The sequence below is a fragment of the Sorex fumeus genome, unplaced genomic scaffold, assembly GCF_029834395.1.
Source record: "Sorex fumeus unplaced genomic scaffold, SorFum_2.1 ptg000043l, whole genome shotgun sequence".
NCBI classification, from domain to species: domain Eukaryota; kingdom Metazoa; phylum Chordata; class Mammalia; order Eulipotyphla; family Soricidae; genus Sorex; species Sorex fumeus.
The window spans coordinates 18,529,247-18,556,627 of record NW_026606100.1 but is presented as its reverse complement, the minus strand read 5'-3'; the positions used below and the strand labels follow the sequence as shown (position 1 = coordinate 18,556,627).

At 57.2% G+C, this 27,381-nt stretch overlaps 1 protein-coding gene across 1 annotated transcript in view; it reads right to left on the bottom strand.

Annotated features, from left to right (window-relative positions):
- Positions 1 to 843: 843 nt before the first annotated feature.
- The window catches only part of LOC130029813 (WASH complex subunit 1-like), an 85,312-nt gene continuing 58,774 nt past the window's right edge, over positions 844 to 27,381 (bottom strand). The window contains 12 exon segments of the mRNA XM_056120841.1: positions 844 to 950; positions 1,050 to 1,199; positions 1,332 to 1,400; positions 2,259 to 2,420; positions 2,917 to 2,985; positions 2,988 to 3,068; positions 3,156 to 3,357; positions 3,437 to 3,572; positions 5,514 to 5,650; positions 5,793 to 5,939; positions 6,148 to 6,259; positions 12,939 to 13,092. Of these exon segments, the coding sequence (XP_055976816.1) occupies positions 844 to 950; positions 1,050 to 1,199; positions 1,332 to 1,400; positions 2,259 to 2,420; positions 2,917 to 2,985; positions 2,988 to 3,068; positions 3,156 to 3,357; positions 3,437 to 3,572; positions 5,514 to 5,650; positions 5,793 to 5,939; positions 6,148 to 6,259; positions 12,939 to 13,087 (1,521 nt within the window). The 5' untranslated portion in view covers positions 13,088 to 13,092.

Sequence of the window (27,381 nt, the reverse complement as noted above, 5' to 3'; positions counted from 1 at the left end):
GGGGGCTAGTGTCATCCCCTCCTGTGGGAATCAGCACCAGGTCCACGTCTGCTGGCAGAAGAGTGGCCGGTTGGGCCGAGGAGCTGCCAGGAAAAGGTGAGCAGCCACAGTCCCCGCCACACACGTGTGAACACAGCACCCCGCGGCTCCAGAGTTGTCGTGGGCCTACCACACCAGACTGTCGGACCTCAGGTACAGGGGCTCCTGCCGCCCCCAGGCTGCACCTGGTCCTCACCCACTTCCTCGGAACCAGCTTCCTTTTACCAGCCTGCCTCTCCCCTTCTTTCTAGCTAAAACCAGCAGACCCAGACCTTTCCCTCTCTCCTGGGAACGATAAACGCTCCCCATGCCCAGCCCGAGCCCACAGGGCTCTTCCTGGATGGGGACTTTGTTCCCTCAAGCAGCACCCTGGCCCTGGGAGGGAACCTCTTGCGAGGTCCGGCCACAGGCCCCCCTCCCTGCAGCCATGCCGCACCCCTCGGCAGCTCTCCCTGGCCTCCTCTCCCGGTCCTGCCTCCCATCCCTCTCAGCCACTTAAGCAGCCTCCAGACACCTGCTCTGACATGGGCAGTTGCACCCAGGGCCATTAGGCACGCGTGACCTTTTTTAGAAACTCTATATCTGTCACCCATTTTTGTTTCCTGTGTGAAAATTCCCCCCTCCAATCAGCAGCGGCTGCCCCTGCTGACCCTGACTGCCCTCCTCTGCTCACCCTGACCCCAGGGGAAGAGGCGTGGGATGCCTGGAGGACAAGGTGACATGTTTGCACTCTGCACTTCATTCAAAGCACACTGCTAAGGGTCGAGGCTGTGTTCTTGCCATTTATTAATCCGCAATGAGTCTTCAAGTCTCCTCGGGGAAGTGCGGCGACAGAGTCATGGCCTCCTCCCCACCCCATGCTGTCAGCCCGAGCTCCTTGAAGGTCAGGCCCAGGCAGTTCTCTGCAGTCCCTCCCGGGACACAGGGGCCGAGGGGTCCGGCAGGCACAGTCGCCGTGTTGGCTGTCGGCCCCTCGAGAGGGCACTAGCCTGAGCCTGGGTGTGGGGCACCAGAGTGGGTTTCCCAGTCATTCTCATCCTCCTCTCCCTCTCCTGGGGGCAGCCGTGCGGGTGGCAGAGGCAGGACGGAGTCTGACATTCGGGCGAAGGTTCCACCTGGCCCCTCGCTGGCCCCTGCCCCAGGTCCTTTCCCGGAAATACCTGGGAGGGAAAAGGGGGAGGGGGAGGGGTGAGGGGGCTGGTTGGGGGCCCCGCTTCCCCCAGCCGCTAGAGACAGAAAAACATGAAGTGCAGGGCAGGGTGGGCCCCACACCGCCTCACACTGCCTCTGACCTTTGCGCCTCATGGCCAGCTTGTTGAAAAGATATGACATCAGGTCCCCACCGTGGCTGGTGGCCCTCGCTGCAACAGGAACACTGGAACACCATGACAAGTCAGGGGTTGGCACCAAGTACCAGGCGCCCTACACGTGTCGCTCAGCTTTCCTCAGGGCCCGACCCGCTTTCTCTGCTCACAGGGCTCGCTCCCCTGGGCTCCTGGGTTCAGCTCTAGGGAACTCACCTGAAATGTGACTCTCCTGGCACTATCATAGCCCTCCATGTGCCAAAAGGGCAAGTCGAGCTGTCCCCTGCCTGGGCACAAAACTAGCCCCAGGAGGGGTTCCCGTGCAGAGCTCATGGGGTTCTGGGGTTTGGGTCTGTGGCTGCAGCTCTGTGCCCAAGGCTGACCCGATAGGTCTGGGAGTTGCAGTGCACAGGAGCTGTGGCCGCAAGCATCTGCGAGAAGCCGCTGGAGCTAACCTCTGTGTCCTCTGTCTCAAACAGAACATTTGGGGCTGGAGCAATAGTACAGTGGGGAGGGCATTTACCTTGCATGCAGCCAACCCAGGTTCGATTCCCCACATCCCATAGTACAGCCCCCAGCACCGCCTGGAGCAATTCCTGAGTGCAAAGCCAGGAGTAACCCCTGAGCATCACCAGGTGTGACCCAAAAAGAAAAAAAAAAAAGAACATTTTCTATTCTCTCCTCTTTTGATGAGGCTGTCTCCTACCAGCTCAGAGAGGCAAGTTCAGCTAAGCAAGTTCCAAAAATGGGATCAGGTAGGAGGACATGGGGGGTGAAGAGGGGAGCCCCAGGGCTTAGACTCACCGCAGAGGGGGCACTGACCACTGACCCGCGGGGACAGCAGGAGGCTGGGACAGGAGGCACCCTTCCCTCCTCCCCCCAGCACCCCCACGAGCTGCCTCAGCGTCTCCTCACCTTGTTCCTGCTCTTTCTGATTCTTCTTCTTCTCCAGCTTGCACTCCTTGACGCTGTGCAGCTTGGCCCTGCCGATACCCCCAGCCTGGCAGATGGACTCGAGCAGAGCGGCCCGGCCACTAGACGGGTCCATGACTTCCTTGGGGGCTCCCTGGACCGGCGCTGGGGTAGGCAAGGGTGTGAGGAAGAGAAGTGGCCTGGGCAGGGGCTCGGCTGGGGGGCAACGCTGCCCAGCCTCGCTGGGGTGCTGGGGTGAGGGAGCTGGTACTTGGGGACCTGGGTGCTAGCTGTGTCCTCCGTGTCCCTAACTGGGGGGTGTGTCACCCTGCAGAGGCGGCCAGGTACTGCCAGTGCCAGAGGTGCCCCCGAGACAGGTGTGCCCTCTGGGTGCAGGAGCTCTGCTTCCGCTGTTCAGGAAGCCCCTATCCCTGCTGGGTATACCAGAAGGGGGGACCCCCCTGGAGTCCTGCAGGAGTCAGGGTTGTACCCGTGGGGCTCCACCATCCCCTCTGAGGATTCCAGTGGAACAAGATGTTTGGACTCAGCACTGCTCCCAAGACCGGGAGCGAAAGGCCACTTAGCAGGCCAGGAGAGGCCTTCCCAGAGCCAGAAAGCAGACAGAGGGGCGGGCGGGAGAGCCGAGGGTCGCTGCTCCTACCTGCCTGGGGCCCCGCGCTGCCCGCTTCCTCCGCGGCGGCCTCCTGGGGGGGCAGCGGAGGTGGGGGTGAGGGGGGGGGGCGCTGACCAGCACAGCCGGGGTCAGCGGTGGTGGCGGCGGCGGCAGCTCTGCAAGAACACCACCGTCTAGGTCTGAAACAGAAAGGCAGAAAGGCCAGGGTGCCGGGGAAGGGGGCGGGGGGCGCCAAGGAGCCCATCCCCACCCGGCCCCCGGCTCACTGGGCTTGGCGGGCACCTCCAGCTCCATGGGGAAGGCGGGCAGCTCAGGGAAGGTGCCCGGCACCGATGGCGCGATGCCCGGGCCCAGGTCGGCGCTGTAGGTGAAGTCATCGGCCATGCCCGGCAGGTCAGGCAGGCAGAGCCGCACGTAGATCTCGGGCACCTGGCCCAGGTCAGGCACGTAGAAGTAGCTCTCGCGGGCCTCCGGGGGGAGGTCCAGCTGTGAGCGGTGCCCTGAGCCCGCCCCCCCCCCCCGCCCCCGCCCACAGCTTGCTACCCACCTGCCGCTCCAGCTGCTCCCTCTTGCTGATGGAGAGCGGCGCGTCGACCGGCTTCTCCTCCGGCTCAGTGCCCAGCGACACGTGGGTCCTGGTGACCGCGCCAGCCAGGGGGTCCAGGAAGACGTACTTTTTGTACCTGTGGAGGTGGGTGCCAGGCTCAACCTGCGGAGGCCCGTGGTCCTGACCCCCCTGTGCTGTTCCAGGAGCGCCCTTGAGTTGGTGTATGGCTCACTGGGCTTGGCGGGCGCCGCCAGCTCCATGGCGAAGGTGGGCAGCTCGGGGATGGTGCCCGACGCCGGGAGGGACGGTTGGCTTGGAGAGCAGAGAAGTGAGCAGAGGCCGGTCGTCTTGCTGCTTGGTATTGTCCAGACCACAGCGCTGCCACAGGATTTTCAGCCTTTCCAGGTAGACGGAGGGCCCCACTTCCTCTCCATTCGAGTTCACGATGGCCTGTGGTGGTAGACATGCATGAGAGCCTCCATCTGCGGGGAGATGCCTATTGAAGTGGGAATCCGGTCTTTGCCCTCCCTCTCCATCTCGATCACCCAGAGGCCTCTCTCAACATAGCTCTGGAAGAACTGTGAGGAGTTTTTCAAAAATGGCTCAATGTCAGCATCTGAGTATTTCTTCTTGTATTCATACAACTCTGCTAGGCCCTCTTTTGTGTTCTCTTTAGAACCAATCTTAAATATCTCAGCTAAGAAGTCATTCACATTGGCCTTTGATGATTTTTCATCTATTCGAGATGCTCCCTTTTCGGTTTCCTTGTCAGACTTGCTCCCTGACTGGTCCATACTGTGCTTCATCATGTGGCAGAGGTGGGCCTCAAGCTCCGACTCATTCTTGTTGTCGATCATTGTGAGGTGGTCGAGGATCTTGGGTCCTTTTAATTTGCATAGAGTGTACAGCAATGTTTTTAGTGTCCTTATGGGAAATTCACTTTTGCATTGTTTCAATTTCTCTTTGGTAAAGACCTTCATGAAAATGTGTATATCTAAAAGAATTCTGTCTAGATTAATGTTGTTGATGGTATCAGGTAACAATCGGACCATTCTCCAGAGACACTTCATAACAAGCTATGAAAATTTGGGAGAACTGGCTGTTGCTAATAGGCTGTCTTGAAGCAAAACAAGTAGGGCACTCAAAATGTTGGTTTGATCTGACTTCTCCAGAATCTTCACCACCAAGAGGTTCACAGATCGGATCACCTGTTGTCCTTCCTCCAGATCTTCAATTCGAGAGTCCAGCATTAGGGTGATGAGGCCATGCATCAGATCTTTTAGCACTCCAGTGGAGGACTCCCGGGCTAGACTCTCTGTCTGAAACAGCGAAATCATATTGCCAATGATACAGCTGTACAATTTGATTATTTCATCCTTCTCCAATTTCTCATCTGCCATGTGTGTGTGGTTAATGAGTCTCAGTTGCATGAACGTGGCTATGAGAAACTGATCAATATGGCCGGACATAGCTTCAGCTTTGTCTTCTTGTCTCAGGACTTCATCAATCTGAGTCAGAGCTTGGATTCTTGTGTTGATATCACCACTGGCCACTTGGGAGATAATAAAATTGATTGTGGATGCTGTATTACTGTGCGTATCATCAAAGTCGTCGGGCAGGCAGGACGGCACATCGATCTCAGGCACCAGGCCCAGGTCGGGCACATAGAAGTAGCTCTCGCGGGCCTGCGGGGGGAGGGCCAGCTGTGAGCGGCGCCCTGGGCCCACCCCCCGCCTGCCACCCACAGCTCGCTGCCCACCTGCCGCTCCAGCTGCTTCCTCTTGCTGATGGAGAGCAGCACGTCGACCGGCTTCTCCTCCGGCTCGGTGCCCAGCGACACGTGGGTCCTGGTGACCACGCCGGCCAGGGGGCCCAGGAAGACGTACTTTTTGTACCTGTGGAGGTGGGTGCCAGGCTCAACCTGCGGAGGCCCGTGACCCTGACCCCCCTGTGCTGTTCCAGGAGTGCCCTCAAGTTGGTGTATGGATTCCCAAAGCACAGACTTCCGAAGCCACCCACAGGGCTAAGCACCGATGGGGACTCTGCAGGGGAGCCCCAGCCCCCCCACCAGATGTACAGGTTTTTGGTGGTGTTGAACAGCAGCACGGAGCTGACTGAGCTGATGTTGTTGGGAAGACCCCCCAGGTCCTCCTCGGTCTCATCCTCGGGTTCCAGCCTGGTGGTCACACACACGGGGAAGTATTTCAGCTTCTCCTGGAGGGGGGACAGAGGGATGCTGCATTCTGCGTTAGGCCCAGCAACCTCCATCCCGTCCCAGTCCATGCTCTGGGGGACTGGAATCCTAACGTGGGGGCCACTGGGCACAGTAGCCCACGGGAGCTGAGTGCCCACAGACCTGCAGGGCCCACTCATCCAGGGGCTGGTGCTTGCTCAGGATCCTGTGGCGGGGGCATCTCTGCAGGCCGGGGTCCTGGGCCCCCGTGAAGATGGAGCCATACTCCCGCAGGTGCTCCGGAGCTGGGTAATTGGCACTGGAGAACACCTGCAGGCACGGGGGAACCTGAGTCCCGTGGTCCAGGAGCCTGAGACAGCCCAGTGGGCCAAGGACTGGCTGCAGAGAAGTCTGGGCGGGAGGGAGCCCTGGGGAGGGGTCGGTAAGCAAGGGCAGGGGGCAGGCGAGTTCCATAGCACAGGAATGTGGGCAGGGCAGACTCTGAGCCAGAGTGGAGGCCACTGGGCCAAACGCCTACCTTAATGGCCTTCTTACTGCCTTTGATCTTCTCTATCTTGGCCTGGGCCAAGGAGACCCTTTCCCGAATGGTCTGAAGCTGGCTCCGGCTCTGCTCCACACGCTGGGAGATCCTGCATAGAGAGAAATGCCACAGGCTGGGGACCCCCCCCCCCCGTGCTGCTAACAGGGGGCTGCCCAGCGGACTTCAGAACCGCTTAGTAGCCTTGACCGGGTTGATCCATGGCACGGTGCAGGAATGATATTTAGTCAACTCCTGTGAGCTGGAAACATGGTCAGCCACTCTAGTCCCAAGTGTCACTGGACATGCCCATCCACAGGGACAGGGTTCCTATGACCCCGAGCTCACCCTCAAGCAGAGAGGGAATTGCCAGTACTTCCCCAGACAGATTCGCCTGTTTGCCAGTGGGAAAACCGGAGCTGGGCCGGGCCAGGTGACCTGCAATGCCGGGCCCAAAGCCAAATCCTGTGAGCACTGCCCCAGTGCACGGCAAAGGCTCGTGTGGGGAAAGCTGAAGTCCTCCCTGGGGCCCTCCATGGCTAGATGCCTCACCAGCTTCCTTGCCCACCCCCCTGGTCGCTGGGATCCAGGGACCCCCCCCCCACCATCCCCAGAAGGCGACATCTGCGTTCTCGGCTTGTGGCCTGAGCGTCAAAGACATGCAAGCCCCTAGACATCTGCAGGACCCTTCTTAGCTGAGCCCCTCCTCTCTGTGGGAAGAACATGCACCTGCACTTCCCGCCCTGTCCCCTTTCATCCTGTGGGTCACATGATCACATGGCCACGCGTCTCTCGGGTCCAGCAGCTCCAGTGTAGTTTTTGTGGGATTTGTTTCTTATTTCGGGAATTGGAGGCCACACCCAGTGATGCACTGCACTCAGGAATTACGCCTGGTGGCACTCGGGGGACCACATGGAATGCTGGGGACGGACCCCGGGCCCAGCGTCCTGCCCGCTGGGCTCTTTCTCTAGCTTGGTTCTGCTCCCACCTGTACTGCCAGGGCGTGCTGCAGAGCCTGGTGCTTCTGGGGGGGGGGGGGGGGCTGCGCTTACGGGACAACAGTGACTGGTCCCCGCATCCGTGCATCTGAGCGCGTTCTCCCAGCCACTCCAACCCCAGCACCAACGGCCCCATGCCCAGGGCCCTTCAGCTCTGCGTTCCTGTGGCGTACGCCTGTGCACGAGGGAAGCCAAATGGAATGCCAAGTTCAAGGGGAAAGGGACAGGATAGGGGAATTTCGGTCAAAGGGCCCATGATATTTAGGGGGCCGGAGAATACAGGGTCTGGGACTAGGGTTTCCTTAAAGGGCAAAACGAGGAGGAGAGAGCTTAAAGTGCTAATGTGCATGCTTTGTATACTGGAGGCTCGGGTTTGGTCCCTAGCACTGCATGTTGCCACCCCCACGCCCAAAGTATGGCTAGGAGAGACCTCTGAGTGCAGCATGAGGAGAAGCCCCTGGGTGCTGCCTGTGTGACAACCCACAAGAACAACCAAGGTCGGAATGATCAGTCAACACCTTGGCACAACCTCCCCAAACTACCCGCACCCCCCAGACATTCCCAACCAGTCAATCTCCCAGCCCTGGGGTTTCACTCCCAATCACTTCCTGCTTCCACACAAGGCAGGGGGCTCCATGAGGTGGGGTTGGCCTGCAAAGCAGCTGGAATCTCCTGGACACATGGGCCTGAGTGGGGCCACTGCACAGAAGGGACTGTTTCCCACCTCTGCGAGAATACAGCCCCCACATGAGAAGCACCACCTTTTCAGCAAGAAGAGGGGGTCGTAAACCACCGTGTGTGTATGGGGGGGTGGGGGGCGTGAGTGCAACCAGATTCTTCCAGTCCTGATCAGCCACATTGCAACCCCCAGCAACCTCCGGGCAGTACCCATGCCCCGGAAACAGGTGCAGACTGGGAGGGGATGAGAACGGGACTGGACACAGGCCAGTTCTGGTTCTTCCATCAGGAAGTGGAAAGCTGATCTCTCCAAACTACATACATTCATACTGACGCATTCCAAACGGGATCATTAAATAGAGGGTCCGTGGGCTCTTGGAAAACAACAGAGGCAAGGGGCTTGAGCAATAGCACAGCAGATAGGGCATTTGCCTTGCACGTGGCCAAGCCGGGTTCGATTCCCCGCATCCTATAGGGTCCACCGAGCACTGCTAGGAGTAATTCCTGAGTGCAGAGCCAGAAGTAACCCCTGTGCATTGCCGGGTGTGACCCAAAAGGCAAACAAACAAAAAACACAGAGGCAGCTCCCTGGGGCCAGCACTGTTCTAAATTCACAGAGTTTCTTGTTTACTTTCTTTGTTTCTTTGTTTCTTTCTTTTTTTTTTTGCCTTGGACAGAGTTATTAGAAGGGTCTAGCAGGGGAAAATCTTAAATATTGTGCTGACTTAAGTCAGCAAGGCTTCTGACGGCTTATCACAAAACCCTCTGCACAAGCTGGAGCAAGGGAGCTTGGAAGGAAGAGTCTGTTTAGGAAAAATCCAAGTCAGGTGAACAGCAGCACGCACACCGAGCTGCAGAAGACTGGATCGAGTCCAGTTCTGCGGGAAGATTCCTGGCATGGTCCCATGCAGCAACTTTAACACTTGATTAGAAAACTTGAGAGACTAGGGGAGAGAGCATGGTGGCCAAAGATAAGTCTCTGAGGGATCAGGATCCAATGTTGAGAGGTCAGAAAAATGAACTGCCCTCCACAAGCTGGAGTTGGCAAGGAATGAATGTGACACCCAGCATTTAGGGTTAAAAAAGTCAAACGTGGGTTTGGAGAGAGAGCACAGCAGGAGAAGCACTTGCCTCCCACATGGCCAACCCAGGTTTAATCCCTGGCAAGTCCCCCAAGCCCTGCCAGTGGTGATCCTTGAGCACAGAGCAAGGAGTAAGCCCTGAACACTGCTACATGTGGCCCCCAAACAAAACAAAAAAAACTAGAAATCAATATATGAAAAGTTGGGCTGGAGCGACAACACAGCGGTTAGTGCATTTGTCTTGCATGCAGCTGACCCAGATTCAATTTCTCCGTCCCTCTTGGAGAGGAAGCTACTGAGAGTACCCCGCCCTCACGGCTGAGCCTGGCAAGTGGCCGTGGCGTATTCAATATGCCAAACACAGTAACAAGTCTCACAATGGAGACAGTACCGGTGCCTGCTTGAGCAAATCGATGAACAATGGGAGGACAGTGCTCCAGTGCTACATATGAAAAGTCAAACATGGGATGGGAGAGGCAGCTGCTGGTTCATCCCCTTGCCCCAGATCCTCTGGCAAACAGCCCTGGCCCTTTCCACCCACCCTGGGTGGGCATCTCAGCGAGGGTTTGGCTGGAAAGCAAAGGGCTAGGGGTGGGGGGGTGGCGCAGAGCAGAAGCAAAATCAGGTGGCACACCTGTACTCTGGGAGTTCCAGGGAGAGAGAGGTGTGACCTCCCTACCCTTAAGAACTGGGCTGACATCTGTCCCTCGTGTGTGATGTGGAGTGTTTAGTGTGCCTTTGCCTCCACTTCAACCAAAACACTGTTTCTAACTATAAGACCTCAGGGGAGAGAGGGGAAGGTTGGAACAGAGGGTGCTTAGTGGGGTCACGATCGAAACCAGGTCGGCGATATACAAGGCAAGTGTCTCACCCACTACACCATCTCTCTGGCCCCTGGAGGCACCGATTTGATCCCCACCTACATATGTTTGTGGGAAAACCCTGAGCAGAGTCAGGAGTAGCCCCTGAGCACCACTGGGTGTGGTCCCAAACAAAATCACTGAGGGGACTGGCGTTCCCAGCACTGCAAGAGAGACAAGGCAAAGGGGAGCACTTCAAGGAAGGGGTGGGCAGCAGAGGCAGAGGAGAAAGTTTGGGCACAGGAAGTAAGCCCAGGGCAGGAGTAAGTGGAAGGAGCGCACAGAGCCACAGTGAATGGGGTGCCCGGCCTCCTAGGCCTACACTCACCAACTGGAAAGTTCCCCGAAGAATCCACGGGCCTACGACCCTCCCAAGCAGCAAGCCAGTCCCTCGGGGTCGCTGGGAGAGGAGCCCTGTGCCTAGCCCTCACCCCACCCCACCTGGCCCAGCCCTGGGCCTGGCCGCTCTGCACCCTCAGGGTGGGTGGGAGTGATGTGCCAACTGTGCAGGCAGGCGCTGAGGGGGCCTCCAGCCTTAGTCCTGGGGCGGGGGGACGGGGGAGAGGGGGCAGGGAAGAAGGGAAAGGAGAGGAAGGGGAGAAGGAGAGAGGCGGGAGGGGGAGAGGGTAGCCAGGGCTGGCAGGTGGCTGGAAGGACACCCGCCCCGCCTGAATCCTCACCACCGCCCGCTTGGCCCCATCATCGAAGTCATGTGAAGCAGGTGACGGCCTCGGGCAGATATTTTGGGGCCTGGCTTCTCCCAGGTGAAGTGGGGGCAGGGGGACGTACAAAGCGGGGAGGGCTAGGCCGAGGCTGGAAGGGAGGAGCTGGGGGGGGGGGGCGGCCAGAGAGCCACAAGCACTGGTCCTGGGCTCCGCTGCAGGGAGGCACGGGCAAGGGCATGCGAACGCCCCCCCCCCCCAGCTTGCCCCCTGCAGGAGTGGCACCGGCTGCTGTGGAACAGAGGAGCAGGCCGAGTCTCAGCGAGGAGGGCATGTGGGGGAGGGGAGGGGGACGCCAGGGACTCTCCTCCCCTCCCATCTGTCTGAAGCAGACCCTGGGGTGGCCTGCCAGCAGCAGAGCCTAGCCCTGCAGGCCGAGGAGGCCACTGGCCCCGGGGCTGCGGGGTCCCTTCTCCATCGGCCTGGCTGCTCCCAATCTGTCACCAAGCCCTGTCACTGGTGCTCTGGCGATGTTCCCCAGCCCTCCCTACCGGCAGCCCCCTGGGACTGCGGCGGCCTCTCCCAGCCCTGCGGACAGTCCACTCTGAGACTGCCCCACGGGCCTGCCACACACGCTCCCGGCACCCCCCGGGGCTCCCAAGACACCCCAAGCACCATCCGGGGAGAAGTCCCCTGGGCTGCACGTGCTTGGTGCCAACGTCTCCCTCCCTGCCATGACTTGGGAGACAAGCAGCCCGAGAGAGGCATGTCTGATCCCAGGGGAAGGCCCACGCTTCCCAGGAACCCCTTGAACGTTGGCTTTTCACACACTGCTGCTCTGCAGTGAAACGTGAAGGCGCAGGGTCTGACCACTCAGGGACCCGGGACACCATTTCCAGACCCCTGAGATGACCCAGCACCCACATTCCTTCCCGGCCAGGTCAGCACCTGGCTTCTGGTGGCCGAGTTTCTGCCCGCCCACTCCCCCCCCCCCCACCACCTTGTGGGACCGCATGTGGTTTTCAGCATAACACCTACTTCCTCCTGTCAAGGAAGGTCACCCTAGCCCCCTCCCCGGCCCACGCCCCCTTCGGGGGATGCAGCACCCACACACTCAGCCCTCGTGCTGAGGCGACTATGGGTGAAGCAGGTAACCCTGGTCAGAACAGGCGGCTGTGGAACCAGGCAGGCTGGCAGATGGACCCTGGAGGAAGTGCTGCAGGGGAGGGGCGCTCACCCCAGGGGTCTCTCCTCACATACACCCTTGCACCTAGAAGGAAGCAGGCTGGAGCGATAGCACAGCAGGGAGGGCATTTGCCGACCTGGGTTTGATTTCCAGCATCCCATATGATCCCCCAGCACCACCAGGAGTGATTCCTGAGTGTAGAGCATCGCTGGGTGTGACCCAAAAAGAAAAAACAAACCAGGAGAAGAAGCAAGCAACACCCAGCAAGGCCCAGCCAGCTCTCCCTGAGGTCTCTGCCACCCTGAACCAGGCTGTGGGAGGATCTGACCGCCCCACCTGTGCCCCTCCAGCCTGACTCCTCCCCAGGACCGTGCCCCCTGTGCTGTACCCCAAGCTCTGCTGGCCTCGACTCCCAGGACATGCCCCCGGCAGCTGTTCTCCTCACATCCTTCCCCCAAGGTTGGCTGGCTCATGACCTTCCTTCCTTCCCACCATGGTGCCCCCTCCCCTTCAGACTGTGCCTCTCAGTGGGCTGAGCTAGCACCCCCACGCCCCTGCTCGTCCCTTCACAGAGCCAGGACTCACGCCAGCGTCTGAAGCCAGCACCCCAGGGCAAGACCCTTTTTTGGCTGGCTGAGCAAGTCTCTTCAACTTTGGTGTGTCATCTCCTCAACACGGGCTCTGAGGAGAGTCCCTGTACCGTGGCCACAGCGGCGCCTGCTGCCCACCCTCAGGTCCTCACCTGAGTGTCCTCGGTGGGCACCCACCACCCTCTACAGGAAAGAATGCATTTTCCAGTTGATCAGGGTCTTGAGCCGGGGTTGGTAAATGCAAGGCCAGCCCCCTGCCCACTATACTACTGCTCCAGGCCCACCCCCGTTGTTTCCTGTGGGGTGGGTGGGGCGGACTCAGCAGTGCTCAGGGGCTACTCCTGGCTCTGTGCTCAGGGATCACTCCTGGCAGGGCTCAGGGAGCCAGATGAGCCGCTGTTTGACCTCTCCAGCTCCCAGGGTTCCTGTTCTGGGGGCCAGTCACTGCTGTAACTCAGGCCAGCCCAACACCCGGCAGAGGAAGTGTGGGCTGCCTCTCCACCCACTGAGGCGGGAACGTGAGCCAGAGCCAGGCCAGTGGCCACTGTGCTGCGGGAAGGGGCTGGGGTGAGGGGAGCTTGAGCCTTGGTCACAGGGAAGCCAGCTGGTCCTCCAGAACCAGCTTTAGCAGAAAGACCTGCTCCCAGCCGCTGCATTCCAAAGAATGGAGAGTTCAGCGGACAGGGCAGGGGGCAGCCTCTGCCTGGGGTCGCGGGGGGAGGCAGCGGCACTTACCTGCTAAAGATGTCCCCGGAGACCTTCTGGAGGTCCTGCAGGTCATTGGCTATCTGCTGGACGGCCTCCTCCCGCCGCAGGTCGGGCTGAATGAGGGGCACTGCATAGGTCTGACCTGCCAAGGAGCTCTGCATCCTCACGGAAGTCATGGTGCCTGCGGGCAGGAAGTGGGCCATCAGGTCCCCGCCATGCACCCACCCCCTCCCCACTTGGCAGGCACAATCCTGGGGCCGGGCCAGACCCCCCACCCGGGAACAGCCCCTGTGGGTGCGCGGGAGGGACCCGAGCACTTGGTAGGAGGCCAGGAGCTGGCAACCCTGTGGGTGCTTGATGAGTGGAGCAGTGGGGAGAGACTGAGGAGAGGGTTCCTAGGTAGAGACGCAGCAGCGCCCCCGGGGAGGCGCACAGTTCCCCGCCAGGCACCTGCATGGGCCTAGAGGAACAAAGCAAGCCTGGCTGCGGGGTGAAAAGGGGGATCCAGAACACAGGAACAGACTTGGGGAGGGTATGGCCAGGGTGGGATGGGTGGAAACCACAGGGAAGGGGATTCCTGGGGTATCTCGCCTGGACCCCCAGGAACTCCCAGCTGTTCCTGGAGCAGGGAGGCCGGGGACTCCAGGCCCCATGATGCCCAGGATCTGCTCTTCCAGGTGACAGTGGAGGGGTGCCCTGGCGGGAAGGGAGGAGCATGTGGGAGGCAGGGGTTAGCAGGAAGGAAAAGTACTCCTTTGCATTACAAGGCGAGGACAGAGTCAATTTATACTGGGTTTAATTAACTCCGCTCCCTGGTGCCACTAAAGCAGCAATCACACTGCAGACGGCACTGATTTGATTGGCAAGAGATGCACCAGACAGAATATTAAGGTATCAGCCCCTATAAATACGCCTAGTCACAGCCCCTCCATAGAAGACGGCAAGGAAGGCAGTAATCAGGCCTGGCACTGTGCCCCAGACTTGTTCTTTGAGGCACCATGTTGGGGTCTCTGGCTGCAATGGGGGGGGGGGTAGGTGAAGGTGGGTAAGACTGGCAGCAAGGACAGGGGTTTCACTTGGACTTCTAGTGCTGTGTGACCTTGAGTGAGTTAGCTGTCTTCTCTGAGTCTCTTTGGTTCTTTCCATTCCCCACGCTGCAGGCAGAGAATGGCCAAGCTCGCAAAGAAGGGGTCATTTCCGGTGTCTCACACCCAGAGCTCACTGCTCCCCCTGCTGGTTCCCTCGCCCCACTTCTGCCCTGCCTAGTCTCTCCTAGCCGGCACTTCTCATGACCAGCAGTGCCCACTCTGATCTTCAACTTTTTCCTCTCACAGAGACGTCTCAGTTCCCAATCGGAAGCTGCTCGGATCCTCCTCAGGCCCAGGATGTTGCTCAACATCCCGCTTTTCCCTTCCTACTCACATGACCACCATGGGGCCAGAGGATCCCCGGGAAACTAACCCTCAGAGATGGGCACTCCCTCAAGAGCCCCCGCCCTGCCTCGCTCTTCCAGTCCATGTTCTCCCCTGAACATGCATCTCGCTAGCTTGCCTCTAAGTTTCTGGCTTGCCTAGTTCTATTCTGGATGCTTGCCTGGTTTTACTCGGGAGAAGCCCATGTCTTTTCTCTCTCTTTCTCTCTCTCTCTGTCTCTCTCTCTCTCTGTGTCTCTCTCTCTCTCTCTCTCTCTATCCCCCACCCTCACAGTTAAATAAAAACTATCTCACTTCACACAAAAAACGAATCCTCAGCCTTGGGGCCAAAGAGAAAGTATACTTGGTAGGACACTTGCCTTGCACGTGGCTGTCACAAGTTTGACCCCTGGCACCCCATATGGTCTCCAAGAGTGACCCCTGAGCATTGTCAGGTCTGTCCCCAAAACAAACAAACAAACAAACAAAAAGGGCTGGATAGTACAGCAGGTAAGTCGTTTGCCTTGCAAATGGCTGACTTAGGTTTAATCTCCAGCATCCCATAAGGTCTCCTGAGCACCACCAGGAGTGATTCCTGAGTGCAGAGCCAGGAGTAATCCACAAGCAGCACCAGGTGTGGCCCCCCAAACAAAAAACAAAACAACAAAAGAATCCTCAGCTTTGGGGAAGGTGTGTGTGTGTGTGGGGGGGGGGGGGTGTTGCTGTTTACAGAAGCCAGTGCTTAACTTAGAGGTCAGTGCTAATGGTGCTTGAGGAACCATGTGTCTTCGAACCAAGGTCAGCCACATACAAGATATGCGCCTTAACCTGGCACTCACTCTCTGGACTCCTAGAATAATCTGCCATTTTTTTTTTTTTGCGCTTATACTGATGACAGCCTGTTGAACATGCTGACCTAGCTCTCTGTCTCATTCCTCCCACCTGTAAGATCAAGAGAGGGTAATAGGCAGGAGAGTGTTTCCCAGCACACCCTGAGTTAGTGTTCTCATGGTTAATGACCACACCTCTATATGTGGGTGGGCACAAAGAGGTAGTTTAGGCTCCTGACAAAGGAAGCCACCGGTCCATTCAAGAATTCATTGCAGCACTCTTTACAATAGACAGAATCTGGAAAAAAAACCTGAGTGCCCGGAACAGATGTCCGGTTAAAGAAACTTTGGTACATTTACACAATGGAGTACTATGTAGCTGTTAGAAAAGATTAAGTCACGAAATTTACATACAAGTGGTACTACATGGAAAGTATCATGCTAAATGAAATGAGTCAGAAAGAGAGGGATAGACATAGAAAGATTGCATTCATGTGGGGAACATAAAGTAACAAAATAGGAGACTAACACCCAAGAATGACTGAGATTAGTACCAGGAATTTTGCTCCATGGCTTGGAGGCCAGCCACACATGCTAGGGGGAAAGGGAGTTCATATAGAGAAGGGAGCACCAAATAAAAGGTGTTGGGAGGATCCTCCCAGGATGGGAGAAGCATGCTAAAAGTAGACTATAGACCAAACATGATTGCCACTCAATGCCTCTCTTGCAAACCACAACACCCAAAAGGAGAGAGCAAGAACAAAAGGGAATGCCCTGCCACAGAGGCAGGGTGGGATGGGGGGGAGGGGGGTGGGAGGGATATTGGGATCCGTGGTGGTGGGAAATGGGCACTGATGGAGGGATGGGTATTTGATCATTATATAATTGAAACCCAAGCACAAAATTTGTAAGTCTACAACTGTACCTCATAGTGTCTCACTGATAAAAATTAAAAAGAATTCATAGTGAGTGGGTGGGGGGGAGGGTTTGAGAGCAGTAAGACAGCAGGTGGGGCATTTGCCTTGCCAGAGGCCAACCTAGGTTGCATCCCAGGCACCCCATATGCTCCCCTGAGCCCGCTGATGTAGGCAGGCAGGCAGGCAGACAGGGAAGGCCCCACCCAAGGCAATGGCAGTAAATTTCCTGGGAAGTAATAGCCCTGAAGTTGGGAGAACCAATCTTGCAGAAAACAGGAACTAAGGCCTGATAAGACCCTGACCTGGCGCTAGCAACAGACCCAGAGAAGGCTGGACCCCCCTCTTCCAGAGAAGCTCCAGCAGGAACAAAAGGCCGGGAAAGGAATTGCAAAGAAGACCATCACCACTCCCAACCCTCGTCCTTAGCAACAGACTTTGTCTAGGTAGAAGCCCCACGTGGGGGCCGGTTGGAAATCCCTTATAAAAGCCTGGAACAAAGGGAGCGCAGAAGTTGCCCAAGCCCATGCTGCTCAGGCCCATGTGGCTGAGCACATATGTCACCCGCATCTCCCGTCTTGAGATGTGGACTTCCATGCTTTCCTGTCTAATGCTGGGATGTGTGTAGGGGCTCTCGCCACCCTTGGGGAAGCCGAGTTCTCCCTTGACCTCTCTCTCTCTCTCTCTCTCCCCTTCTCTCCCTCCCTCTCCTCTCTCTCTCTCTCTCTCCCCTTCTCTCCCTCCCTCTCCTCTCTCTCCTCTCTCTCTCCCTCCCTCTCCACATCACAGCTTCAAAACTTCCAGACAAAATCTGTGTGATCATCTTTCTCCTTCCCGCTTCATATAAGTCACCAGTGGGGCCCAACTGATATCTCTGCCAGGAGAGATGCCTGAGCACAGAGCCAGGAGTCAGCCCTGAGCACAGGCAGCCAATGTGGCCCCCAAACAGAACAGAACAACAAGCACTCAGAGCCCCGTCTCTGTGATAATGCAGGGATGAACTGGGCACTCTGCTAGCCCTGGAGCCAGCGCTGCAAAGAAACATCAGGTGACCAGCGCAGGAACCCAGCTGGGGAGAGTGCTGAGCAAGGCGGGGCCGGCGGGGACCGCACTGGGCGCCCTGCAGGCCCCGGGCAGCACCGCAGCTGCAGCGGAGGGAACCGGAAGTAGCCCTCGCTGCGAGGGCAGCCGCTTCTCCGGGCAAATTGCAGGAAGGGAGCCAAGAAAGGCCAGACTCTAAAAGGCCCTGGCGCCCCGCGCCCGCGGAGCTCGGGACTGGTCCAGCCGGCGGGACCCCCGTTCCCCCGCTCGTCTGCCCACGGAGCAGAAGGAAGAATCTAACTCCAGGGAGCACAGCCCAGGGCCTGGTTCCCTAAGCTCTCTTCACAGAAAGTGGCCCCCACAGAAATTCTTCCCCAGCCAACAACCCCTCGGGCCCAGAGACTGTTCTGACGACACTCGGAGCGCTTTCATCAGAGGACCACCCGCAGCTACTGAGGGGAGCCCAGGCCTAGGAGTGACCAGGAGGCCGGGCAAGACTAGAGGGCCAACTCCGGGCGCAGGAGCGACTGCAGGGGTGAAGCCTCCTGTTGCATGCAGCCAAGCCCAAGTAAGAGGCGTGTCCTCCCGAATCTCCCCACCCAGAGCCCAGACAGTGGATCCCACTCCCAGGCCCCCTCTCCAGCTGCACTGCAGAGTGCCACCGTCCCCACCTCCACTGGGGGACAGGCCACCACCACGGCCATGGCTCATGTCGCCTGAGAGTCTCTGCTGCTCAAAGTTCCTGCAAGGGGCACCCGCGTCTGGCTCCACAACAGCCTCAGCCTTCATCTAGGGCAGGGGACAAGGCACAGGAAAACAGTCTTTCAGAGAATCCATCATCATCCTCACACCCCCATGGTCGCCTGCAGGAACTGCGAGACAGAAGCTGCTGAAGGCGTCCCTGGGCCAGCTTGCGCCTCCAGGGGAGGGAAGGGGCCCTCCGGCCCTCAAGTTTGGGCTGGCTTCCCTCTGCCCTCATCCAGGGCCAGGGGAGTCGGGCAGGGGAGGAGGACACACGCTCCTAGAGGAGACACGGAGGCATCATGCTCTTCACGCGACCGCTGCAGTCACACTGAGTGGGTCAGACAATAGTGGAAGTGAAAGACTGCTACAATGCCCCTGAGAGAACACTCCGAGGAGCCGGAGTGATAGCACGGTGGGTAAAGCATGTGTCTGGCCCCGGTTCAATCCTTGGAAACACCATTGGTTCCTGAGCCCTACCAGGAGTCATCCCTGAGTAGAGAGCCAGGAGGAAGCCCTGAGCACCTCTGGGGATGGACCAAAAGTTTTTCAAACAGAGAAATAGGCCTAGAGGGTCCAAGGGTGTAGCTCAGCAATAGTGCAAAGGCCTTGCCTCTGTGAGCCCAAGTTCAACTAGCCCCGATTTTCAACGGCCCCGGGATTTCTCAGGGATGTGTTGCAGCATTTGCAAACTGGATCTGGGGGAGAATAACGTGTTCTACCAGCAGCTTTCCTGCTGTTTTTTAGGTTAGGCCCAGTCGAACAAAAAGTCACATTTGGTGCCATACTGGCAGCTTCTAGAGGGGCTTCCTGCCTTCCCACGTGACTCGGGTCTCCTGACACAGGGCAACTGGTTATCTCACACGCTTGCCCGCCACCAGAACACCCAGTGGCAGCTGCAGCTGGTGCTGGCCTGCTGGGCAGGCACCTGGTCACACCAGCGGGACATGGCCAGTACCCGGCACACCAGACCGTAGCCCCACCACACCTCTGCATCCCACTTTGCCCAGCTCTTTGCCAAAGCCAAGCCAAAGCCTCGCACCAGCCAGAGGTAGGGCCAGGTCTCAGGGTGCACGGGACAGGGAGCTCTGATGCTGCTCGGCTAGACGCAGGAGCGGTGACAGCGGGTCTCTGTCCTGCCACAGTTCCCAGGTTCTTCAATATTTCTGCCAGGGAGCACACAGAGTAATAAAGAAGCTCAGGCTCAAAGGCAGAAACTAGAACAGTCTTTTGGCAAGTAGAAGAGAAAAGAAACTCCCCAGCGGGGAGGAACTTAGCACTGTAGCACTGTCCTCCCTCCTGTTGTTCATTGATTTGCTCGAGCGGGCCTAGTAACGGGCCTCCATTCTGAGACTTGTTGTTACTGTGTTTGACATATCGAATATGTCACGGGGAGCTTGTCAGGCTTTTGCCACTTGAGCAAGGTACTCTCAGTAGCTTGCCGGGTTCTCCAAGAGAGGGGCAGAGGAATTGAACCCGGGTCTGTCGGGTCGGCCTCGGGCAAGGCAAACGCCCTACCCACTGTGCCATCGCTCCAGCCACACACACCAGTGGAAAATGGAAAGACAGGGAAGCTCCAGGCTGACTCTCACTGTGGCCCAGTCCCGGGCCTCTATTTCAGGGGACACACAGCAAGCTCCTCGCCTTGGATCCCTTCCCCCAGGACAGACACTGAGGATCAAGACTGGGCAGAGATTTGGTTCTATTTACCTCTCTGATACTTCAAACAGAAAAAACCTGGAAACTGCCAAAATATCCAAGAAAAGAAGAGAGGTTTTAGAATACACTGTGTGCAGATATTGGAATCCATCAAAGCAACACATAACTGATAACAAGGAAACATGTTTTTGGCTTTTGGTGGCTGAGTGGAGAAAAAAAATGTATCTTATAACAGCATGGAGAGATATTTTCTGTGTTGGTCTTCAAGCTTGCAGGCTATCGAATGTAGCCTGCCCACAGGGCAGAGTCTGGCAAACTCCCTGTGGCGTACCAAATATGCCAAATACCAGTAACAATGACGGGTCTCTTTCTCCTAAAGAGCCTTTAATATAATCTCAGGGCTAGGATGAAAGAGACGTTACTGGGGCCTGCTCAAGGCAATCGACGGTCTTCAAGTACGTCTGTGTATTTATAAAAATCATTGCTGAAAACTAGTGCAATATATGACAAAGTCTTTTGCTGCTGAAAGTAAACCAATGTTTTTCCTGCTTTTTGTTTGTTTCTGCTGTTTACAATCGAAATGTATTACTACTTTTCCAAAACTGTACACATGCATAGAAATTGCGAGAAGAGGGCTGGAAAGACAGGAGAGAGGAGAAGGCACTTACGTTACATGCAGCTGGCCCGGTTCAATCCCCAGCACCACATGGTCCCCCAGAATCACTGGATTCAGCCTTGGCGGCTCCCAAGAACCGCAGGGGGTTCCGGGGAACCCCTGGCACCACAGGGCCTGGCCGCATGGCATCCTGGCTCTTGGCTCTGAGTCTGGGCTCTGGGCATCCGCAACCACTGGAAATGACCCCAAGGGCACTGCCTGGGAGGTCCCCGCAAAAAGGGGGAAATGGGCAAAGGAGAGAGTTCTCCCCATGGGAGGAGGACAGGAGAAAATGGCCCCAGGGGCCCCAGTGGAGAGGCTGAACCCCTGGAAGGGCTTCTCAGAAGTGTGCCCAGAGGCCCCAGGACAGTGTGCTGAGAGGAGCACAGGCCCACAGCCGCAATGACACAGGACCGCGGCGCCACCTAGTGGCCGCGTGCACCCTGCGCATCCACGCCCTTCACAGGGGCCCAAAGTGCATCCATCCTGGGCGTCCAGGCCGTCCTGTCCCTTCCAGGAGCAAAGGGCTGCACCTGGGGCCTGACCAGATGCATGGTGCCCCCCGCCGTCACCCGGGTCCGGCTCCCTTCACCGCCTGGCCGAAGAGCACGGCTGCGTTCCGGCGCAAGAATCTGACCGGGGACAGACAGGGGCGCTAGCTGGATGCACCACACCCCCCTTGCCGTGAGGCCGGGCCCCGGGGGCATCCGAGCAGGAACAGTCTCTTCCACGAGATCCCCCTTCTCCCCGGGAGAACCCTCAGAGGAGCAGGGTCCAGGGACACGGTTGCGTCATGGCTCAGGCCAGAGCCACCTCAGCCTACCCTCCGCCACAGGCGCCTCTCTTCCGTTCCTGACACCACCCAGCACCCAGCACCCCGCAGTATGCCCACCGCCCCTCCTCCTCGCCAGCAACATGGCAGCAAGGCCCAGAGCCCTCGCACTCACCGCCCCCCTTTGGCCAGCTCCTCCCTGGCCTCTCAGGATGGCCCTGTGTCCGGCAGGCACTGCTGAGAGCTCCCAGGAAGCCTTCGGTCCCCATCATGGGGAGGCGGACTGGGCTGGTGCGGCCTCTCCCCCCAGGGAGGAGGCGGGAGCTGCAGACAGAGCACTGCAGCCAGGGCCAGGTGGGAGTCTGGTGGGGGCCAGGCCATCACTAGCACATCCCTAGGGTGCCAGGCTCTGAGGCTGCCCTCACAGGCCCTCGACATGCAGACTCTAGGGCAGCTGGAGCCTCTGCTCATGCCTTTAGAAGAACCTGATTGTACCGTAGGGGCTCTGGGCAGTCTGGGCTGTCACCCAGTGGTGCTCACGGACCCTGAGGCATCCTGGAGATGAACTCAGGGTCGGCCGCCTGCAAGACAAAAGTCTTACCCCCGCACACCCCGAATTCATCTCTCCAGCCTGACAGTGAGAATGATCATCACTACTACTACTGATGGAGCAGGAGTCGAGAAAATGAGACTCCAAGGAACAGGGGCAAAGACACTACGGCTCTGAAGCAACCTTGACCATCAACTACATCAGAAGAAAGAACGTTTCGTCATCAACAGCTGTAAAAAATCTTCGAGGGCGGCCGGGGGGGGGGGGGGCCCATAGGCTCTCCCCCTAGCCGCCTGCGTCTGGGGTGGGCCCGGGCCACTCCCGCAGCCAGGGCAGCCCGGGCTGTGGGGCAGACAGCGGACGAAACGAGGACCAAGCTGGTTGGTTGATCAGATGCCGTTTATTCCATTCTCCCCACGCGCCTGCCCGAGTCTCTCTGAGCCCCCCATTCTAGTCTCACACTGCCCCTCTTACCCGACTCCTCCTGTCTCTCCCGCTCATCTCCCCGTGCTCCATCTCGTAGCCTGGACTCTCTCCCTCCACGTGCTTGCTCCTGTGTTCTTCTACATTCTCCTCTCTATGTCCCCCTTGCTAGCTTCTCCCTGGTCCATCATGCCACCCTGCTCTTTCTCTCCCTCTCTCCAACTCTCTGGCCTCTCCCACTGCCCAGCAATCTGAGCTGACACTGCACCCAGTCAGGTAGCAAAAGCAACATAAGAAAGCCCTTCCTGAGGGCCCACCAGGTTCAAAAGGAACACCACTTAAGAGGTATTGCAAAGCCCTTCCTGACTGCCCAAGGGCAAAATACCTCCTAAGGTGTTTTCCTCCTTTCCTTAGTCCAATAACTCTATCAACATCTCAATCCTGGTTATTTTTGTATGGACACAGTAAGAGATAACATTTAGGCTCTTAGGGAGCTCTCTTGGGAATATCTTGCCACCGGCTCAGACAGACTACAGTGCTCAGGCCAGTTCAATCATTCCTAACCCTAGCAGGGTCCGAATCTAATTATTACTTTTTGAATCATGACCGTATTTGTCCATGACCAAGCTCTTAACTTAGAGTTAAGCAATATGGCGCTTTGGCCAGGCCCACCTCAATGCCAGGGTAGCATATAGCTCCCCACTGGCCCTGGTTCCATCCAGTTCCTCATCAGGACCCTGCTTTTGGGGGCTCTAAGAAGAAAGGGCAGCTGAGGCTTAGGTGAGAGTCACATAACAAAAGCAAACTGTCTCCTTGTGTCCATACAAAGAGGACATTGCTCTGAAAAAACTATGCAAAGGACTTAGGGAGAAGAGAAAAACAAGTCAACAGAGCACAAAGAAAGAAGTTACACATAAACACAGAGGAATGGGAGCACTGTCATGGGAGCAACCCAGTAGACCTGGACTACCTGAGGCTATGAAGTAAGGACAAAACAGTGTTATCCTACAAACAGCCCAACAAATCTTTGTCCTGAGGAACCTCCAGGGCATGCAGCCTAATGGGTGCAGGCAGGCACTGGGCTCCTCACCACCCAGGACAGCCATAGACTTGTCCAACACTGCAGACCTGCTTGGGGTACGGGAGGCTCTCAGCCTTCACTCGCTTCCTGAGGGGAAATCACCAACGGACAGCCACGGTGATGATGCTTTATGAGCACCTTGCCTGTTCCAGCCACACACTGAGATCTTTCTCCGCCTGTGAGCCAGAGCTCTGGGGTCTCCCCTGGGCAGTGGGAATGGTGACTCCACTCCTACACCAGTAGCACTGTAGCACTGTCCTCCCATTGTTCATCGATTTGCTGGAGTGGGCCCAGTAACGTCTCCATGGTGAGACTTGTTGTTACTGTTTTTGGCATATCAAATATGCCACGGTAGCTTGCCAGTCTCTGCTGTGCGGGCAGGATACTCTCGGTAGCTTGCCGGGCTCTCCAAGTGGTGATGTCAGTGGGCCCCACGGGTGACTTATGTGAAGTGGGGAGGAGAAAGATAGTCACTTTCTCCCCACTCGCCTCTGCCACTCGGGACCCAGGGTTGCTGGGTTCTTATCTCGCCTCGCAGAAAGGAATTTCAGGAGTAGACAAGCAGTGAAATAAATAGATTTTATTTGGAGGATTTTTAGGTATGGAGGGAGGAAGAGGGAGTGAGAGAGTAAAGTTAGACACGAAAGCATGAAAGTACACATCTCAAGAGGGGAGATGCGGGCGACACACGTGCTCTGGAACCAATGTGCTCGGCCACATGGGCGCAAGCAGCACATGGGCTCAGGCAGCATATGCTCGCGCTTCCTTTGTTCAAGGTGGCCTTTATAGGGTTTCTCCAACCTGCCCCCACGTGGGGCTTCTTCCCAAGTAAATGTCCCATTGCTAAGGAGGTTACCAGGGAGGATGGGAGTGGTGATGGTCTTCTTTGAAATTCCTTTCCTGGCCTTTTGTTCCTAGAGGAGCTTCTTTGGGTCTGTTGCTGGAGCCAGGTGAGGGTCTTTATCAACCTTAGTTCCTGTTTTGCTATTTTCTGCAGGGCTGGCTTTTGTCGTTGTCTCGGGAGGGGGCCCACCCTGTCTACCTGCCTACATCAGTGGGATGGAGGAATCGAACCTGGGTCGGCCACATGCAAGGCTAACGCCTTACCCACTGTGCTATCGCCCTGGCCCCCTATATCAGTAATGAAAACAAAGAAAACGGGAAAGAAAAAACTCACAAAAACCTTAGCAGGGGTGGACAAATCCCAGTCCCCAGGTCAGGAAAGACTTTCCAACAGCCCCTCCTGCAACTCTAGATCCCGCCCACATAGGCCTCCTCGCTCCTTAAGGGGCTCATCACCTGCCAATCACACACTGGTCCCCAGTCTTCAGCCCCCAGGCGGCCCTCTCGGTGGCCCCGCAGGATCCCCGCCTGCCTCACCCCTGCCAGCTGCAGGCTGGTCCGTTGGCACCTCAATCCCGGCTTCGCTTCCGCGCGGTCCGCCCTTTCACATCCCGCTTCCCCACCTCCTCCTCCGCTGCCGGCGGAGGACGCCAGAGGGGAGACAGGTGCGCCCCCCCAGGTGGAATGGAACTAGAACCCGCTGCTCTCCCACAAGCCAGAGGGGTTCTGAGCAGCAGCAGACCCCGCCCTGGCCCTGTGCCGGAGGCTCCCAGGAAGTCCAGGCTGTGCTGGTGCCCCAGGGCCCAGGCGGGGCTGGTTCCTGACCCCCACTGCGCTCCACTCAGATCAGCACGCTGGCCCACACCGGGTGCAGGCTCTGCTCTCCGTGCCCGGGTCCTTTGACCTCCGGTGTGCGCCAGTGGGCTGATTGCCCACCAGAGACCTCCTAGAAGCCCAAGGTCTTCTCCGCGGCTTGGTCAGTCAGGCCGCAAGCCCCAACCCCTCCGGATGGACGGGATGCTGTGGCCTGCCAGTGTGAACTGAAAGGTCTCAAGTTAGACAGCGTGGCAGGATTTGGACAGGATTCGAACCCACACTCACACAGGCAGGTGCTCCTCTAGAGAAGAGTTCAAAATGTGAGAATCGCACTTCAGTCTAGTCAGACAGTCAAGTTCGATCTCCCAGGGTGTGGGCGCACATAGACTGGGCAGAAGTGAATTCCCCCAGCTCACACTGTCAATTCTTCCAGGTTCCTTCACGTGCAATGCTCTCCCCTACTGAAATCCAAAGTGCGCAGTGCCCAAATCTGCTGACTGTGACAAGAAACTGCAGAATTCTCTTTTCCTGCCTTTTTCCCAGAGAACCAGGCTCAGAGAGTCCTTTTACCCAAATACAGAGATGATTTCTTTCAGTTCGCAAGGGCTTCTGGGATTTTGTGTGTGTGTGTGTAAAGAACTTGGCTTACACGTGCGAGACTCTGATACTGGAAAATAATAACGGTGGCACTGGAGGCCCAAGAGTAGCTTGTTAGTGCGCGGATCGTGATCTCCCTTTAACGACAAAGAAACTCCAGAGACTGCAAACAGCAAGCAAGGTTTATTGTAAGACTGGCTAGCCAGGGTCAAGCCGCCTACACAGACACGCAGGTCAGTTAGGTGAGGCAAGACCCCGAACTTCTTCAAAGGGGATCTTATATAGGCCTTCACTGGCCGTTACAGCAAAGCCCGCGCATTTCATAGCCAATAGATTTGTAACAACATATGCTTTCTTAACCAATCCAATTAAGGGTATATCACTTCTTAGCCTATAGTTTAAAGATCAGCATTTTGCGTCGGTGCTTAGGAACTGACAGGTTTTTAAGGCAGTCCTGGGTCTTGCAACATGGGTCTTATGAGAGACATCCGGTTATCTGGTCTGACCCCCACCCTTCGAGTACCTGTATCTGAATTCCTTGCTCAGGGGCAGAAAAACCAGCTATTTTGCAGTGCAGGCTCCTATAAAGCGGATCTGAAAAAGCTTATCTAGACCTGTTCCTTGAAAAACAAGTTATTTTGCAATGCAGGTTCCTATTAAGCTAAGCTAAATTAATTCTGGTGGTGGTCCATTTTTGGGCCTGTCCCTTACAAGCTCATCTAGATGCACACATGCTTCGCACTCAGGAGGTCTAGATTCCATCCCCAGCTCTGTGTGGTCCCCAGCAACACCCGCTGAGCACTGTCTCAAGTGGCCAAACTCATACTCCCTGCCAGAAGTAACTGTTAAACAGTGCCAGGGATCTACTTCGAAGGTCTCCCGGCCTGTGCCTCGGAAAACAAGGCTCTGACCTAGAAGTATCTTGTGGAAGCCAGTGAAAGGCAATGTTACTGTAGCATTACTCAGGCACAAATGTAGTGATGGGGTGGGGGGGGTTCCTCTCTGACTTACTTAATTGGGGGGAGGGGCAGTAGCCTCAGGCAGGAAATCTGCCTCTTTCTCGGACCACCTCTGTCCTCCAGGCACAGCCGGGAGGTGAAGGACTGGAGTGGGCTATGGGGCTCCACTGCCAGGTGTAGCCAAGGAAGGAGAAAAGGAGGGCAGCGGAGGGAGGGAGGGAGGGAGGGAGGGAAGGAAGGAAGGAAGGAAGGAAGGAAGGGAGGGAGGGAGGGAGGGAAGGAAGGAAGGAAGGAAGGAAGGAAGGAAGGAAGGTAAATTTACAATAGCACCTGACGCAAAAATCTACCTAGGCCAAATGAACCCTAGAAGATGTCCAACCAGGGCCGGCAGATGCCCCAAAGGGCAGCGGTGCACACTGTGCACGTGGGAGCCCCAGTTCCATCCTCCACACCACAAGGTGCTCCACCAGAATTGCCACAAATGACCTCTGAGGATCAAAGGACGCCTGGGTGTGGCCCAAAGAGACCTGCCTGTGGTGTCAGCCAAGGTGGGGCAGGCTGCATGCCCCTGTGGGCTGGGGAGGAGTTGGTTGGGACCTCCACTTAGCCTGTCCCCTGGGGATGCCCGAGCCCTCTGCTTCCTCGGGCACAAGCACTGTGCTGCCAGGGTTGGCCACAGGCATCAGCTCACCACACTCCGTGTAGGGTGGCAGAAAACAGCAAGTTAAAGGGTCCTGGGGCCGGGCTGCTGGCCGGGGTCGGGCCTGTCCCACCAGCTGCAGCACACTCTGGCCTGGGCCCACGCTGGCAGTGGTGACCACTGCAAATTTCTCTGTTTTTGTTTTTTTTGTTTTTGGGGGGGTGCAGAGGGCCCGCAAAACCACTCTCCGGCCCGCGGAGGTGGCCCTAGGATCCGTAGGTGCAGGGAAGGACCAACCGAATGAACACAAGACACAAGAGACAGAGTATAGTTTAGAAATAGAGAGAAAAAGGGACAGCACTTTATTGAGGGATACAGGCTGTTTATATAGGGTCCAGGCAGCTCAGTCAGGAGCAGAAGCAGTATAACCATATATGGTAAGGTCAGCAACAAGAGCTTTACCTAACATTCAAGGTAGACATTTGTACATAAAAGGATCTTGTGGCAGAAGGTGCATCCTGAGCTTTACATTTGTATA